This window comes from Bombus vancouverensis, chromosome 5 (genome assembly GCF_051014615.1).
Source record: "Bombus vancouverensis nearcticus chromosome 5, iyBomVanc1_principal, whole genome shotgun sequence".
Lineage (NCBI taxonomy): Eukaryota > Metazoa > Arthropoda > Insecta > Hymenoptera > Apidae > Bombus > Bombus vancouverensis.
Genome location: NC_134915.1, coordinates 16,459,110 through 16,475,974, shown reverse-complemented (window position 1 = coordinate 16,475,974; position 16,865 = coordinate 16,459,110). Strand labels below are relative to the sequence as shown.

At 38.2% G+C, this 16,865-nt stretch overlaps 1 protein-coding gene across 12 annotated transcripts in view; it reads right to left on the bottom strand.

Moving 5' to 3' along the window:
• Asap (ArfGAP domain of ASAP) overlaps positions 1-16,865 on the bottom strand; it is a 55,778-nt gene that overhangs the window by 7,951 nt on the left and 30,962 nt on the right. For 4 of the 12 annotated variants that reach the window (XM_033337664.2, XM_033337661.2, XM_033337669.2 and 1 more), the window contains 15 exons: positions 13,004-13,076; positions 10,185-10,330; positions 7,768-8,022; positions 6,793-6,878; positions 6,378-6,534; positions 5,993-6,257; positions 5,568-5,795; positions 5,258-5,480; positions 4,985-5,165; positions 4,392-4,667; positions 4,183-4,302; positions 3,886-4,108; positions 3,345-3,677; positions 3,112-3,278; positions 1,812-1,880 (listed from right to left, as the gene is read on the bottom strand). In XM_033337664.2, the coding sequence (XP_033193555.1) occupies positions 1,812-1,880; positions 3,112-3,278; positions 3,345-3,677; positions 3,886-4,108; positions 4,183-4,302; positions 4,392-4,667; positions 4,985-5,165; positions 5,258-5,480; positions 5,568-5,795; positions 5,993-6,257; positions 6,378-6,534; positions 6,793-6,878; positions 7,768-8,022; positions 10,185-10,330; positions 13,004-13,076 (2,802 nt within the window). Of the gene's footprint in view, positions 1-1,811; positions 1,881-3,111; positions 3,279-3,344; positions 3,678-3,885; positions 4,109-4,182; positions 4,303-4,391; positions 4,668-4,984; positions 5,166-5,257; positions 5,481-5,567; positions 5,796-5,992; positions 6,258-6,377; positions 6,535-6,792; positions 6,879-7,767; positions 8,023-10,184; positions 10,331-13,003; positions 13,077-16,096; positions 16,140-16,865 lie in introns of those variants that run through there. The other 8 variants (XM_033337667.2, XM_033337663.2, XM_033337674.2 and 5 more) reach the window with 5 other exon arrangements.

Genomic DNA, 16,865 nt, shown 5'->3' with positions numbered 1-16,865 from the left:
GAAATGGAGGAATAATGAGACTGAAATGATAACATAAAATGAACTATAAACTATATGAAGCCAACTTTTCACAATCTACTTTTACTGATCAATAATTCCTCTGCTCTTCTGTTTGCATTTTGACATGCAAAATGCTTTCATTGCAACATACTGAAGCTGCATTACAATGGACTGAAACTATCTTAAATTTTCACAGGCACTTAGCAAGTACATTTCACGATTCCTTTGCAGGAATGTCTGTTGCAAAATATAAGCTGTATTATTCAGATTCAATTATCTGAAATGTAGCAAGCAAATAGCATTTAATAAAACAAAATAGAAAAGCAGCACATTTCTTAGGTGTACGCAATGTGTTGTGATATGTCTGTCTGTAAATTTATAAAGATAATACAGCTCTTTTATAATAAATTTGTAACATAATTTAAGTACTATCTAATTATATAACTAATGTACCTCTTAATTATGTTTCTTTGCTAGAAATAATTATTATACAAATTTCTAATTACATAATGTAAATAAAAAATAATTATATAATATTTACATTCTTTGCTAGAAATAATTGTTATACAGATTTCTAATTACATAATGTAAATAAAAAATAATTATATAATATTTACATTCTTTGCTAGAAATAATTATTATACAAATTTCTAATTACATAATGTAAATAAAAAATAATTACATAATATTTATATTCTTTCGAATATGAAATATGATATTCTTAAATCTAATCTCTCTATAGTTTGCTTATTGCTGTTTACCAAATGCTCTATTTTTAGTGAACTAGAATTTCCAATAATACACATCAATTTCATACCTGTTAGAAATAATTTACAATTGTCAAATTTAAGCTATTAATAAGATTGTTAGTAACAAAGTGGTAGATGATTATGGCATGGCTTCTGTACTATGTAAGATAGTAGCCATTAACCTTGCCACTAATTTCATCCACTTTGCAAGCTTACGAGGGTAATATTACGTTAGAATAACTTAACGGGTTCAGTGCGTTCAAGTGCTATTATCAAACACAAATTCGGGACAATTTCATGCGCAAATTAAGTTCTAAAGCACACACAGTCCCAGGAGTTTCGATTAACGTAAATGTCACATTCACAATTAGGATCGGGAAAGCATGGTCGTTTGCTGGCAGAATCATGTTAACGACCAGGTGTCCTAATCACACAAAACATTTTATTGCCAGAAATGATTAGACTCGTAAATATAGCAGAAGTCCAGGAAATGAAATAACTCGATCGGAAATCGAACAGAACTGTCAAAACTATGTAAGTACGATCACGATACAAAATTATGATGAATTAAATCGAACAAAACTTAGTGAGATCATGTTTTTAGAAGAGATAATACCAAAAGCATTGACATGAAAGAACGATGGTTACGGATAGCACGACTGATCATGCAAAGTGTTACTACACTTGAAAGGAACATCCAATAATGCTTTCGCGTTACAATTTTTATTATTTTAATTAAAGTCGCTTTTCCTGAAAAGCTTGTTTGAATTGTATCATTTTTGAAATACATATGCAATATTACCAAGGTACATAATATATATAAGTACGTAAATATATCTGAGTAAATAATAATAATAAACTAATAAACGAGATATACAAAGAAATAAATGATAATGATAGCAAATGACATATTTGCTAACGTTTCATTTCTATAATTGAGCTATTTTGGCTGTCCTGACGTTTTAATTTTTGCGTTAGTCTTTTTAAATTAGAGTATTGCATACGATTGATAATAAACATTTCAAGTGTAGCAGGTAGTAATGTGGGATGGCTGATGTTTACCAGATTCAGATTTGGGAGCAAAGATGAAGGCTCCTCAGCGTAGCTCTCTAGCCTGGCCCGGTCCCTTCGCTGTACCAACAATGGTTAATAACAAACCATAAAGCACTGTCTTTGAGATACATGCAGTGTCTAATCACCAATTTGATATTTTGAAAAGAAAAGGGGCATGTGTCTCGATTTTTTCTGTGGAAAATATCTTGTTTGCCTTTTCAATCTTCAAATAACACTTTGATAAGAAAGATTTACTTGTTATGCTAATTGTCGTTTGTTAACTTCCCTTGTAAGGATAGACATTTGTTAATAAAATTTTCAGTTCTTTAATATTTCTTGATTCATTAATGATATACTACAATTTTATATGGCGTCGTTAAATATAGCAAAATTTCTTGATAAGATTAGTATTTATTATATTAGACTTTGAAATATTTTACTCTGGTTATTTTTTGAAATGACATGAATTAATGATTTATGATTTATGCAAACATAGGAACAAGTGTGAATCACTTCGCAAAGGTTCAACATTGGCGAGGTGTAATGAGCATTTGATTCGTGAATGAGAGATAGACATAATATGTATATAAATGAGAATATTAAATCACGGGTGTACATGTGTAGTTAGTATGATATGCAGAGTACCAAAAGTTCTTAAAAACAAGAATCGAGGAGAAGCTATCTGGTTAAGTACTACATGGGTCAGTGGTAGGAATAACATTGTGTTAATATCTCCATAGTTAGCGTGATACGTTAATATTAACATGAACGATTTTCACGTATAAACGGATGTATGTACATACACATGGCTTTAAAAGGATATATTAGATATCTACCAGCATCGATGTCTGATATGCGCCAAATAAAATACAAATAAAACATTATTCGCCGTAGCGTGAAATAATATTTCAATGGACTCGCAATACATAGTAAAAAATAATAAAAAAAAAAGATAAGTTATTCCTCGATTTCCTTAATTCAATATTTTTATAGTTCCTTTTTTTAAAAAAAGATACCCGTCATCCTATTTTCCTATTTTCTCTATTTTCGTACATACAGTCACTCGCAAAAGTATCCGATCACAGATCATAGAATATTCTTATGAATATGCTTCCAATATATATCTTATAACTTCTTATATATAGATTTCCTTATCTGTTTCAAATTGTGCCAATATAATCGCGACAATCGTGTCCCGTTATAGAGATTTCAAAATCTTTTGTATACATAAAACATTTCTAGAAATGTTCGAATACTTCCGTGAGTCACTTTAAATCTTTATAAAGCTAAATCTAAGATGTGAACTTACCTTACGTGGAGGCGGAATGGGATTACCCAAACCATGATCCGAACACATAGAGCTTAATGATTCACTGCTACGTCCGTTGCTCAATCTGGACGAATTGATACCGGATGGGGCTGGAGGTGGAGGATTCCTCGGCCTCTGGAGCGTCGAGCTGTTTACTTTGTCCGTACCTAACGATAACAGAGAAAACCGAATAAACTTGGGGAACAGATTGGATGGGAAGGTTCCAAATTTACCCGAACTAGACGGCAGTTCGTAGAGGAGTTTGCGTGAATTTTCAAACGCACCGTGTCCCGTTGAAGAATCTCCACTGGGCGATCTTTTATGATGCTGACTGTTTAATGTATTTAACGCATGTGGTAGAGTATGTAAAGAATGCCCAGCTAAGATCGGTTCGCTCGTTGTACGGCTATGCGTTGACGCTGCTAAAGACGCGGACGAAGGTAGAGTACCGTAATGAGAGGAAGGTATACCACCTGTACTTCCGGCCGGTGGTGGTGGCGGCGCTACACGCTTCTTCAGTGATCCATGAATATTGACCGAAATATCTGGAGCCATGGGAGCAGGTACTGAAAAAGCAATAAGATTCTAATCCACAATTTGCAGGTGAAAGTGTAATATACAACAGCTACTATGAAATAGATTAAAATAGAAGAGAACGGCGCGAAACCACGGCAAATATCACACGATCGATTCTGTTTGGCTCGACTCTTTGAACTAACAATATCTGCACCGTATTCAATGCTAATTCAATATTAATTTAATACGATATCATACCAACAACAGGTTTCCTCGATTGAGGTGGTGGTGGTGGAGGCATTTGTTGTCTATTTGTCGAGGAACTTGGAGAAGAACCGCTTTGCAGGCTATCGCAAGTGCTACTTCGACTACGTAAAGTCACTGGTGAATCTCCCGATCCGGTACCACCACCACTACCACCACCGCCTACATAAGAAGGCGGCCTACTGCGAGACTTCTTTTCAGGTGTTAAACAGCCATTCTAAAACAAACGCGCATGAATCGTTAAAACAAATGATTTCAATAACTTCTAGCCTTATTATTCTTTAAACATACCCTGTCTTCTATTATCGTTTCATCGTCAGAAAAATCAGTAGATCCTTCGTCGTGTGAAAGATTCCAATCGATGTTAACATTATCAAACAATGTTTTCTGTCTTTGTAGAGCATGACTCAACTGAGGACAATGAAACAGTTAACTGTTATTGTGTGTACATACGTACGATATTGTTATACAAATTAGATGGCAATTGTTTGATGCGTTACCAGTTCTTTACATGTGTGATGTCCCATTTCCTGAGCAATGTCAAGCGGAGTTTTATCCTGTTTATTTCGGTGTGTTGGATCAGCGCCTGCCCGTAGTAACAGCTTCATCGCTTCTGCTCTGTCGTGTCGTGCACAAAGATGTAACGCTGTTTCTCCGTCGATCGTAGTCCTATCTATACCACCCGTCGACATATTCTGCACTAGGAAATCTATAATATGTAAACTGTTTCCCATTTCGCGTAGAATCGCTAAATGTAAAGCCGTCTCGCCCAGATCCTACAGGAAAACAACGTACAATATAAGTCCTGACAAGTTATAATTTTCGGAATTATTAACATTGATTGGAACAAGTTGTTTTTATGAGAGATTTTTGAATGACAGATTTATTCATTCCAATGCAATTGTATTGTCGTATTCGAGGTTTGATAAATTTTTAATACGAGCTAATTTTTTTATATAAATAAATATAAATAAGTTCCATTCTATTTTTTTGACATTCCATGTTTTCGCGCAAAATGTTTTTACTTGAGGTAATTAGCGTTCTATATCGCATCTTTTATTTTTCACTTTCAATTCGATTAAAAAAATCGTACCGAGGTAGGCAAGGGTGCTGCTAAATCTACGTTTTCAGCATAGACTTGCAGAAGTTGTTGCAGGTCGCGATTATTAACGGCGTGTTCCAAATCAGAAAGGAGATCTCGTTCATCTGCACAAGTGTTCATCACGTATCTCTTATCCACATACTTGGCTCTTATAAATTCGTATCTTTCTTCCCTAAATCACACGAATGAAACACGTTTAATCACAGAGAAACTATATGAAAATTCATACTGATATAAACTCAAATAAATCTGGCTCGCACATACATCGTTGAAGTTGGCGTTGGCTTGTGATTATGATGCAATGTAGCTTCCATCACTTCGTTAAACGCCTGATTGGTCATGTGCCGTGCAAGAAGTAATTGAGCAGTGCCAACGTTGTCTAACGTTAAGGACTGTATTCTGGATATGTGCACTCCTAAGTCCCGGTGAATTCCGCTACATTCTATGCATACGATTATGCCAAAATTTGTAGAGAGCCACGTAGCATCTATCGAACAGAGGAGGACCCCGTTAGTTTTATATTTTTACAGATCATCGCTGAATCATGTTCATGGATACTATATACAAAATTTACCATTTTGCGATGAACAGTCGCAGCATTGATCGTTTCCAGGTAACCTCATGACACATCGTATTACAGCCTGTTGAAGTTCGACTAAACTTGGATTTCCTGTGCCAGCCTCTGCCTTGCCACTGGCGTCGAATGCTCGAAGCAGGGCACGTTCCTTGCAGTTTACCAAAACGGACATCCACGCTCTCTGGTCTGCTTCGTCTTCCGCTTGAAAATGATACGTCCTGTTGTCTGCAACGAACGAACATCAGATACAGATATATCAATCAAGTATAAGTACAAATATATTTCGTTATATTTTGAATTATTTGTGCAACGATATCCGAACACGAGGTGTCCAAACGCTTATGGATATTAGATATGTATTTAGGATCGTTGAAAATCTCGCCTTGAAACCTCATCGTCGATAGCTTAACAGTTCAACTTACAACTAATGAGATCGAAACCCCGTTTGTCATCCGGTACTAGCTTGATTTGACAGGTTAATAAATTCACTCTCGTCGGTGGTTTATTCTCGTCCGCGTGACAGATATCTAGATAGCCTTCGGCTTGAACCGCGCAGCGTCTCTTTTGCCAAACTCTCCTCATTTTTCCTTCGCTTTTCTTCAGAAGATGCCCGGACCTGGTAACGCCGTGTTGCTTATCTCCTTGCAGCTGGTGAAGCGAATATCCTGCATTCGCGTTTACGTTCAACTGGAAATCGCATAATGATATATGACAATTGTTGACACGATACATTAAACATTTATATAAATTGCTATTCCAATGGACCAACAGGATACGCGAATATCCTATGGAAATTGGCTAATTTACCTCTTTGTCGCAACCTGAGCTTCTAAGGAGATTCCTCAGTTCTGTTAGTCGCCTTCTCTCCTCGTCTTGCGTCTGCCTGATCTTTTGCAATTTTACACTCAAGTCAGCCACGTACGAACCAAAGTGTTCGATGGTTTTTAGGCCGTCTTGAAAGTAACTGTAGAACACAGAAACGATGTAAAACGTAAAAGGCTATCTGATTCTTTTCTAGTTGATTTTCAACGATTTTAAAAGACAGAAAGAAGAGCATTTAAAGAACGTTTCAAAGGAGACGTTCCTATAACATGGAATAAAATTTAGATAATTCAGCTTCTAACAGAGAATGAAAGGTATCGTTGAGAATCGTGAGAGATTTGTTGTAATTCTTGAAAAATCATATTACGTACAGCGTTGTTAAACAAAATATCGCACTTACTTGGTTTGTGCATGGTAATATTCGACTAGATGCTGAAGCAGCTCAATTCCTTTCTTCGTTTTGATCTCGTTCACTTTTATAAGATACTGCGAAACAGAAACACACAACGCATATAAGGATATCATAATTTACATCTGCATCTACATAGGATGGATCATTTACATATTAATTTTCAGAATCTTACATTACCACTTGCCTCGCCGATATCTCGAGATCGATAAATAGAAATTACTTTGCTTGTTCCTTAATTACCTACGTGTTACGATTACTTTTATCTTGCTTCCTTATCTCGGAATAATTCATTGGAAATTGACGCGAAAGAATCAATTGAAGACCGTTCGGTGGAATAAACTATAATTTACGCAAGGACGTGGCGCCTACCAGCTAAAAATAATTTCGCGTTCTGTCTTTGTTTTCCCAGTAATTAATCTGTAGTTTGCCCTTGCATGCATAATCAGCGCAACATGTGAACAACAAGCGGCAATCTACTTGGAAATTTCCAGGTTTCCATCAATCTGCGATCGTGACTCATCGAATTAATTTTTGTTCGTCCGCGAAACCTCGTTTGTAAGAACGTCCCCGGTTTAAAAGCCCGAGGACAGCAAACTAATTCGATTCGACAAGCTTGAAATTCGAAACTCTAACGGGGGGGGGGGGGGCAAAGATCGAATACGTATCATACGAGATTTCGCGATAGAAGATTATTCGTTCGAACGTGCAAAGCGCAAAATTCGAAATCGAAGCTTTAGCATCAAAATTTTGTCACGCGCTCCTGATGTCTAAAGTTTCGTTTTCTCTTTTTTTTCTTTTTCTTTTTTTCTTTTTTTTGTTCCAAAGCGATTACAAAAGAACGCGTTTCCCTCGTTGAGTCGGTTTGCTCCGCAGGCCAGAAAAATCAGAGCGATCGTCGCGCAATAAGCATACAACTTGAACGTATTATAGTCGGCTGTTGCAGATCTGTTTCGGCGACCTCACCTCGCACATTTGCAATTGAAACAATCTTCTCTCCTTCTCCATCTCGTCGGCGATCTCGGCCGGCGTCACTTCCGTTCGAATGAGGCCAGCCTCTTTCGCGTGCTGCTTCTTTTCCTTCTCGATTTTCGCGTATTTAGCCTCGTAATCTTTCCACGCCTTTTCGAACGGCCTTTTCAAGTCGCCTTTCACGCCTCGCAGATCACCCTTCAGCACCGAGTCCAGGGGAAACATCACGATGTTGTTGATGTTCTGCATCTGTTCAACGAGGTTTCAGATTAACAGCTTGTTATCCTTGTTATTTATTTCATTTAAGGTAGCGTCAGGCATTTCCCGTTCTCGACGCTGGCGATTCATCGCAAGACACGCGACAAGATTATATATAAAAAGAAAAAAAAAAGGAGGAGGCGAAGTGTAAAATACAAGAAGGCTAGAGTTACAAACTTAGTATTAATATAATTATACTATAATTATGTATTTATTATATTAATATAATTATGTATTAATTATGTTAATATAATTGTATAAAATTAATTAATAAAATATATTAGTATAATTTAATTCTGTTAACTGTATTATATTAATATTATATTAATATTAATATATTGTATTATTATAGAATACATAATTATATTAATTTAATATTTGTATATCGTATATTACGTAATATGTAATAATAATAGAAATAACGATGCAATAATAATACAGTCAATTATGTATTAATTATATAGCAAGTTGAATAAATAAATAAACGAACCTAACCTTCAATCGATATGACACGGCGCCATTGTAATCGGCGATACAAATTAATATCAATTTTAATTAATATTAATATATTGTATTACTATAGAATACATAATTATATTAATTTAATATTTGTATATTGTATATTACGTAATATATAATAATAATAGAAATAACGATGCAATGATAATACAGTCAATTATGTATTAATTATATAGCAAGTTGAATAAATAAATAAACGAACCTAACCTTCAATCGATATGACACGGCGCCATTGTAATCGGCGATACAAATTAATATCAATTTTAATTAATATTAATATATTGTATTACTATAGAATACATAATTATATTAATTTAATATTTGTATATCGTATATTACGTAATATGTAATAATAATAGAAATAACGATGCAATAATAATACAGTCAATTATGTATTAATTATATAGCAATTTGAATAAATAAATAAACGAACCTAACCTTCGATCGATATGACACGGCGCCATTGTAATCGGCGATACAAATTAACGTCAATTTTGAGAAAATAAAAAAATCCCGCGATACCCGTTTTATGGTCTAGTCGCATTATGGCGACTGAATCTCGTTTGGAAGACGAAATTTAACCTCGCATTGGTAAACGCATTACCACACTCGAGAAGATGATGTACACAGACGGAATACAGCCGCAGTGATTGCACTTATTTGGCTCAATTTTAGTCACGGGATGAGAGCGTGTTCGGCTTAGCGCGGCGAATTCCAAGTCTGGTGAGAATAACTTGCTCTTTCCTCTATGAAAAGCAGCCGCTCTGGTCTTCCATCGAATACTTAATCGAACATGGTTTTCGAGAAGAATCGAAGAACCTCCAACGCGTAGTTTCCATCGGTCTAACCGGAGGTTGAGAATTTTTCCAGAGTTTCGTTGCCGATTGTGCGATTCTGATTTTGGAAACGACGAATGGAAGAAGAACGCGAGCAGCGTATTGGCAGGCAGATCAGCGAGACGCTTGGAAATTTGATTTCGTCGGATGAAAATCGAGGTGGTAGGAAATTTCAGCAACTGGCAAGAGAACTGACTTTTACGGCTAAATATCTTGAAGATACTCGAAGAATTCAGAAAACCTAGTGTGTAATTCGAACGCGTATCTGATACTTAGACGTCGAGGCGAATAAAACCGAGAATTTCGGCTTCGGTGAAAAATTCGATAAAAGCAAGTTACATCGAACCTGTAGACGCGATTGCGACGTAACAGCCAATTAAAAACGGAACGCATTTGCGATAGAAAACTCGAATGGTAGAACCGTATTCTCCGTTGATGGAAATTGTAACGTATCGAGATATTGGAATATATTTACTTTAATATTAAGTAGTCCGAAAAGTGTCTTTCTTTTACAGACACGTCTTTTACAACGATGCGTCTTTATACAAACGTGAAACCTAATCTGTCAAACGTTGTAATCTTTATCTTGATAGAAGGAAATGAATCATACGTAATTCGATAAAGTAATATAAAACGAAAAATGTTGTGCACCCGTTATTTCCTTATAAAACGAAAGAAACTTTTCGGACGACCTAAAATAATAAGATATTCATCGTTAAGCCAGCGTCGAACGTAAACGTATGGTTGGTCGGATCGAAGGATCGTTATGGAACCGCGTGTGAAGATATTGGCACAAACCAGAGTTTTCATGAGGGCGCTCAATTCCTTCGTGACGACGGCGAACTTTAAGAAAGCAGCGCCGATATCCGGTTCCTGTTCTTTCAAGGCTGCATCCCCGAGCCTTTCCAGTGCCCTTCCAAGGTACACCTCGTTATCGACGTGAGCTGTAACACAAAAACCACGCAAACATCGCTATTTATCTTCGATTAATTTTCTGTGTAATTTTTCACACGGTAGAAACCTCTGCTACGCAAAGTCGGATTATCGAAACATTCCACCCTTTGCTCGCTCGTTAACCGCGTCGTTCTTTCTCGGTTGCTTTATTACTCCAACTTTTTTTATTATGTCAACACTTTACCGACCGCTAGCGGTTCAACGGCATACGCACGTCCGACCGGCAGCACAGGCGCAGATTCTCCCTGGCGCTGCCTCTGTTTCGGTTTACGCTCTCCAATATCATTCGTTCTCGTTCATCGCGAACGGTAAGTTTTTCAAATTGGTATAAAACTGTGACAGCTTACAAAGCGACGCAACTGACGCGACCGAGCAAGGTACCTCAGTACTAAATAACAAATTACTGCTCAAATAACGAGAAAGATTGTCGACGACAAAAAGTCGATTAGTAGGCTATCGGTCGGTAAGCGTCGGCGACAGAAAACCAATTAATAGACTATCAGTCGGTAAAGTGTTAATACAACGTTAATAAGAAAGTTGATCTACCGTTAACTACTCGGACGTTGATTTTGCTGTGTGAGATTTTTACTCGCTGAAATCCAACGTTTGGAGAACTTATCTCTTCGATTTCTCCGGATAAGGTTCTCAACGAGGATCGTTGCGCGTATCGTTTTCAGCGGTTTCGATTCGAGCATCTTAGACGAGTTCGGTGTATCGTATATTTATTATTTTATTTATTTATTCTTAGTCCACACCTTTCGGCTTTGGACGACTTTCGGCTTATAATGCCCTCGCATTACATATATCTCTCTTACTCTAGCACTTCTATTGGTGTATCGTATATATTTTCATATTTTCATCGCAACGTTGCTATAGCCGCGTAAACAGCCGCGGTGTAATTATGGCAGGCGCAACGATCGGTTTTCCGGCTTAATTGTGCAACGAAACGCACGAAACGCACGAGACTAACAACACCGGGGAAAAAAAGAAAAAGAGAAATAGAAAAGGAAAAGGAGAAAAGAGGTTGGGACTTGTTACTCTAACGCGAATCTGTCACGAAACTTACACGTTCGTTATCTGTAAACTGCATCTTCTTCTTGCACGTTAATACGCGATTCTAATCTGCGACTATCCAAATTTCGTAACCCGTGTTCCTCTTTCTTCCTGCAACCCACGACATTAGCATAATTCTCGAGATCTGGACGATTTCTTCGCAGCTGTGCAATTAATCGCTGAGATCGAATTAATTAAGGAGGCGTGCACGAGAGTATACATTATGCAAATTTTACCTAAAGCTCAGGCAAGTTTTTTTTTTAAGCGAGAAGTTTCGCTCGAATTTTTTTCCACCAGCAACGAGATCGCGCGATCTATCGAATATAATTGTGCAATTAGATTTGTCAAGGAACAGCGATCACTGATTGTCAGCGTATCCCTGTATTCGAGTATTAATTAAAACGTCTTCGTCGCTGCGTTGAAGGTAATTTCGCCAACCAGGTCGGGTTATAGTTTCGAGTGAAATTAAATTAAAAAAAAAAAAAAAATAAAAAGAAAAAGAAAAAGAAGAGAAAAAATCGGAGTGGAGAATTTGAAGCACGAATACTTTTGTCTGCTTCTAAAATTTCCCAGCAATTTTTCTCTCCGTGTTCTCTAGCTCTCTTATTAAAATTCTATTAATTTCAACGAACTAAGCTTCGACGTGAATTTCATTTGACAACGATATTCTCGGCGACAGGATATTAAATTCGTGACAGTGTTCATTATCGTTGTACGTTTCTGAATGTACGATATTCGTGTTAATAAGTTTATAATTACGTTTGGTAGCCAGCTGGTATATCAAACGCAGATTGTTCGCCTCAGTTACGGAATACGTCGAAATCACGAGATCCTCGGCAAAGAGAATACGTATTTGTATGTAATTATACTGTTTCCGAGTTGCGTCAAGCTGTATCGTATTTAACGTGACAAATGCAAGCCTGCGCTTGTTCTATGTCCATTTCCATATCTCCTTTCGTTTCAACGCCACAGCTATCGATTTATAACGCGTTTCCAAACGAACCGTAGACGTAAATAATTAATAACTATATCCACGTATTTTATACATTTACGTATACGTTTTACCTCGTTCGTTTCTTCGCGTCACTCACGCGCGTTAATTGGTCTACGTTATGCAAAAATCTACCAACCTTCGACGAGCTGAATCTCAGCGAATTTAATTCGAGGATTTTCATTCGAGAAAAAAAGGTAGCTTCGTTTCTTCCGGGTATATGTATTTTATCTACAGGCTGGTTGGTAACTGGTGGTACAAGCGGAAGGGGGGTGATTCTACGCGAAAAAAGAAGTCGAAAATATAGAATACAAATTTTTCGTTTGACGCTTTGTTTTCGAGAAAATCGACTTTGAATCTTCGCTGGGTACGCGTGCGGTGCGTTACAACGGATCTCACTGTAGATCGTTGTCTCGATGGAAGAATTTAAAAAATTAAAAAAAAATTTTTATTCTATATTTTCGACTTCTTTTTTTGCTTGTACGACCAGTTACCAACCACCCTGTATATTAGCGATAACAAGCAAATCGGAACGTTTAAGTCGAATAAATAAACAAATAAAACATTTATCGCAAGGGTCTGTTGAATTTCCAAATTTCCGAACAATCGTGACACTCACCGTTTCCAGAGTTGTGGATGGCTTTGATCGCCTTCTTCAGCTTCGTTAGACCATCTCTGTCGAAGTCCAGCGTCTGCAACAATTACGTAAAAAATTAGGTAAACTCCGTTCGACTCGTAATTCCTCTTATTGCGCGATGTGGATCGTACGGTCGAGTGAAAGGAGACACGCGCTTCTCCTTTATAATCATCGAACAATGGAAACAGGGTTATGCGCTGTTTGTTTCCATTGTGTCGACGTGTTACATTAAAAGTCAATTAATTGAGACCGACACCGTTGACCTTGAATCTTTTAAACCGCTCAAGTACGACGACGTAACACTAAGTGATTTATGTTCGACTCGCGGCGAACGCAACAGGAGAGCCGAATTCGATTTCAATTTGGATGGTGGATTTAGCGCCTGTGTTTTCTATTTAGAGACGCGCGGCAAGAGAGAATTTTTGCTACGACTGTAGCGAAATGCATTTAAACGAATTTGTGTCATCGATCACTGGCAAAAAAAGATGGGGTATCGTCGGATGATATTTCGTTCGTTAGTATCTACTTTATCTTAATTATACTCGTACACACGATAACGTAGATCGCATGTAGATAACGGCATTACCGATAATTAGTACACGTTCATCGACAACGTGTAAGACAATTAATCGTACAATTTTTCGCTATCGATAATGCTTGTCGGCGACAAAAATAAAAATCGAACCGACGACGATGATTATTGACGTAGTCGAAGAAAATCTTAATCACTCACGATGATGGTCATTACTCGGAACAATTAAATATTAGTACTTTTTTAATCGTTTCATTTTTATTTACTCGTGTATCCGGTTTATCGACAAGTAGCTTCGATTTAAATAAAAAATTCTGTTTCAGTCGATGGATCTCGTGCGAGAAACGTTTAAAAGAACCGTTATTTTGGATGTCTGATTTTAACTAACGCTCATTCGCACGTTATAAACGCACGATTTCCAAGCGAACAGAATCTCGGCCGAATTAATCTTCGTTACTCTCGAATAAAATTCATCTTTACGTTTTCGAAAATTTTATCTGCAAATGTGATCTCTATGCGTATTACCATTGCACCATTGAGAACGAATAACGGCACGAGCTATTTCTTTTTCTTTTTTTACTGCAGTCAACCGATACCAAATTATCTGACGTCTTATCGTTATTGACTTCTGTTTCAGTTTCCGGCCCGTAATTTCCAGTATTGCGAATCGCTCGTTTTATTTCGGTCGAACGCTGCGATGACCTGTGCGAACGATGGCTCGAAAACGCTTCATCGTCAAGTGCTCTCCATTGTACGAAATACCCAATTTTCTCGCGATTTCTCTTAATGAAATACTCTCTTTGTACACTGTAATAATGGCATAGCCGAGCTCCTTATGCCAATCCTCTTGGCTCTGTGCTACTTCGATTTCGCGTTCCAACAATATTTTTCAACGAGTTTGCTTGTCCGTCTCGAAAACGAAAAAGTTCTATTTTATTTTCTTACTTTCCCACAAGGAATCACGCCGTGGCCGCTTCTGCGTGTAATTCTGTATACACGTATACGACTAAACCGCTAATACTTGTTGCACCATATGTTTATATATATACACATATTATATACAGATATAAGGAGGGAAAAGTGAAGACTACGCCAACGGTAAAGGCAAACGAAGCAAAGAAATCATAAAGATAGAAAGGATAGTAAAGAGAAAGAATATTTATCGTGTACGTTGAAACGTATATCATAAAATATGAATTTCCTCTGCAATACGAAGAACAGCGAAATTCAATATTTACAATCCGGTTCAGCACGAGATTCCATGGGAAAGGTAGCTGTTGCGTATTATACCGACGTTTTTCATCTGTACATCTCGTGCTCTGATACAAACGTAGCCAGATGTATTTTTCATGTATCAAACGTTTTTATCAAAACTCTGAATTATTTCGGCCGCCTTTTCCGCCTCCTTGTACGATACGTACAAAGACGGAGTGGACTCGAGCGATCAGAAATTCCATGCGAACACCGTCGCCGACTGAGACTGCGCAGCCCACAGCGCCAAGTAACTTGCAAAATACACACGGAGCTACGTGCGCGAGTCTGATTTCACGTACAGTAACACGGAGGATGGGAATAAAAATTCGCCCGGCAGGCAACAAACAGTTCCGCCGGTTCGATCAGGAAATTGCACGGGGATCCTCTGGCGGTGCTTGTAAGCAGCTGGCGAGGATATTGCCGAGGTCGAGTACGCAGCATCGAGGACGCCGCGAAAGGCCGACGCGCCGCCAGGAGCAAAAGCAACGACGACGAGAAAAAGGAATTGCCGTGCGCGCGGAGCCAGGCAACGATACATTTTATCGGCTCACGCTCCGTCGAGCAGAAGATTCGCCTATCTTCGTTCCACGCGCTTCTTATCGAGCGATTTTTACGTTTCGCGCCGCGCTTTCACCATTTTCAATAAACCCGAACGCGAACAAGCAGAACCGTGGAAAGGGCAGAGAAAGATAGTCGGCGATGCAACGAAGCAAGTTGCGAATACAGCGGCGCTCGCCACTCTTCCAACACGGAAAACTCAAATACGTACGTGTACGCGTACTAGCAATTTAGCTTTGGCGAACGAAGGTCGGTGAATTCGATACGAATCCTACTTCGTTTTTCATTTTTTTGCCTGTCGATGCTGCAGGATTCAAAGAACGCGACTCTAAACTCGAATCCGACACTGGTCCCGATCCGGTGGTAATTACAGATTTTCATCGCGTTGTTTAACCGTTTGTTCGAGTGCCAAGCAGCGCGATCGCGGTGTTTAGATTTTGTGTCGAAAAGTCGCAGTACATTTGAACGCTACACGAACGACTGCCGGTATTTTGTATTTCATTGTTATCTTTTCGATAATTTTTAGTGAAAACTTGAAATATTTATAAACTAATAGTACGCATATATAATAATATAGATGTATTTTATAAAATAACAAACATAGCGAGCGCTATTGCGCCGGTTGTTTCTCTTTGCAATGGATTAAGGCAAGCGCTATCGTGCTGCGATTTTTCAACCCTGTTTTTTCAAAGACCCCTGGGACTCAAACGGTTAAAACAGATTGCACCTACTTTATCGTCCGATCGTGGCGATCGTCGTCGATGGCGAAACTTTTTTCACGCTTATCGTTCGCTTTTCTCGCCTGTAATTTGCCTGCGAGATCTGCCTGGACGCTTTCTCGCGCGGTTTCGCGTCTCTTTCGAATCCACGTTCTTCCTTGTCGTCGAAACGATCACGCTTAAGCGGTAACCGCACTCCGCGCATCGCTTCGGACAAAACTCGCCGAGAACGCATCGATTTCTACGGCTGAATCGATCATCACAAACCACGTTTTCGAAAGTATAGCGGACGAGAGCTCCTCCTGCGTGCGTATTTCTTATATTCACGGATTTGAAAAGTGCTATGGCGTGGTTGTCGAACTTACCATCCGATGATATTATTATTCTTCAAACTTTCGACACGTCGTCGATAAAAGTCATCGGATTTCAGGCCACGATCGGTATCTCAGATAACGAAAAACGCGACAAGGTTACCGAACAGACAGACAGACAGCCACGTGCTATAGAATTTCAGATAAATGCTAATAAAAAAAATGTTCTTCGTTCGTCGAGAGACGTTGCTAGACGTCCGGCAACAATTTTTCGTTCTTAAGCAGGTGGAAAAATGACAATTTTTCGGCATCTACCTTTGCGCGTGCATTTAATACGAGCGATGATAAAATACTTTTTCGTTCCAATTTCGCGAATTTTACTTCGTCCGCCATATTCGAGTCGAGGTGTTATCTAAAGGTACGTGCTCGAATTGCTGCGATCTTACGATTGGACAAGCAACATTTCTGCA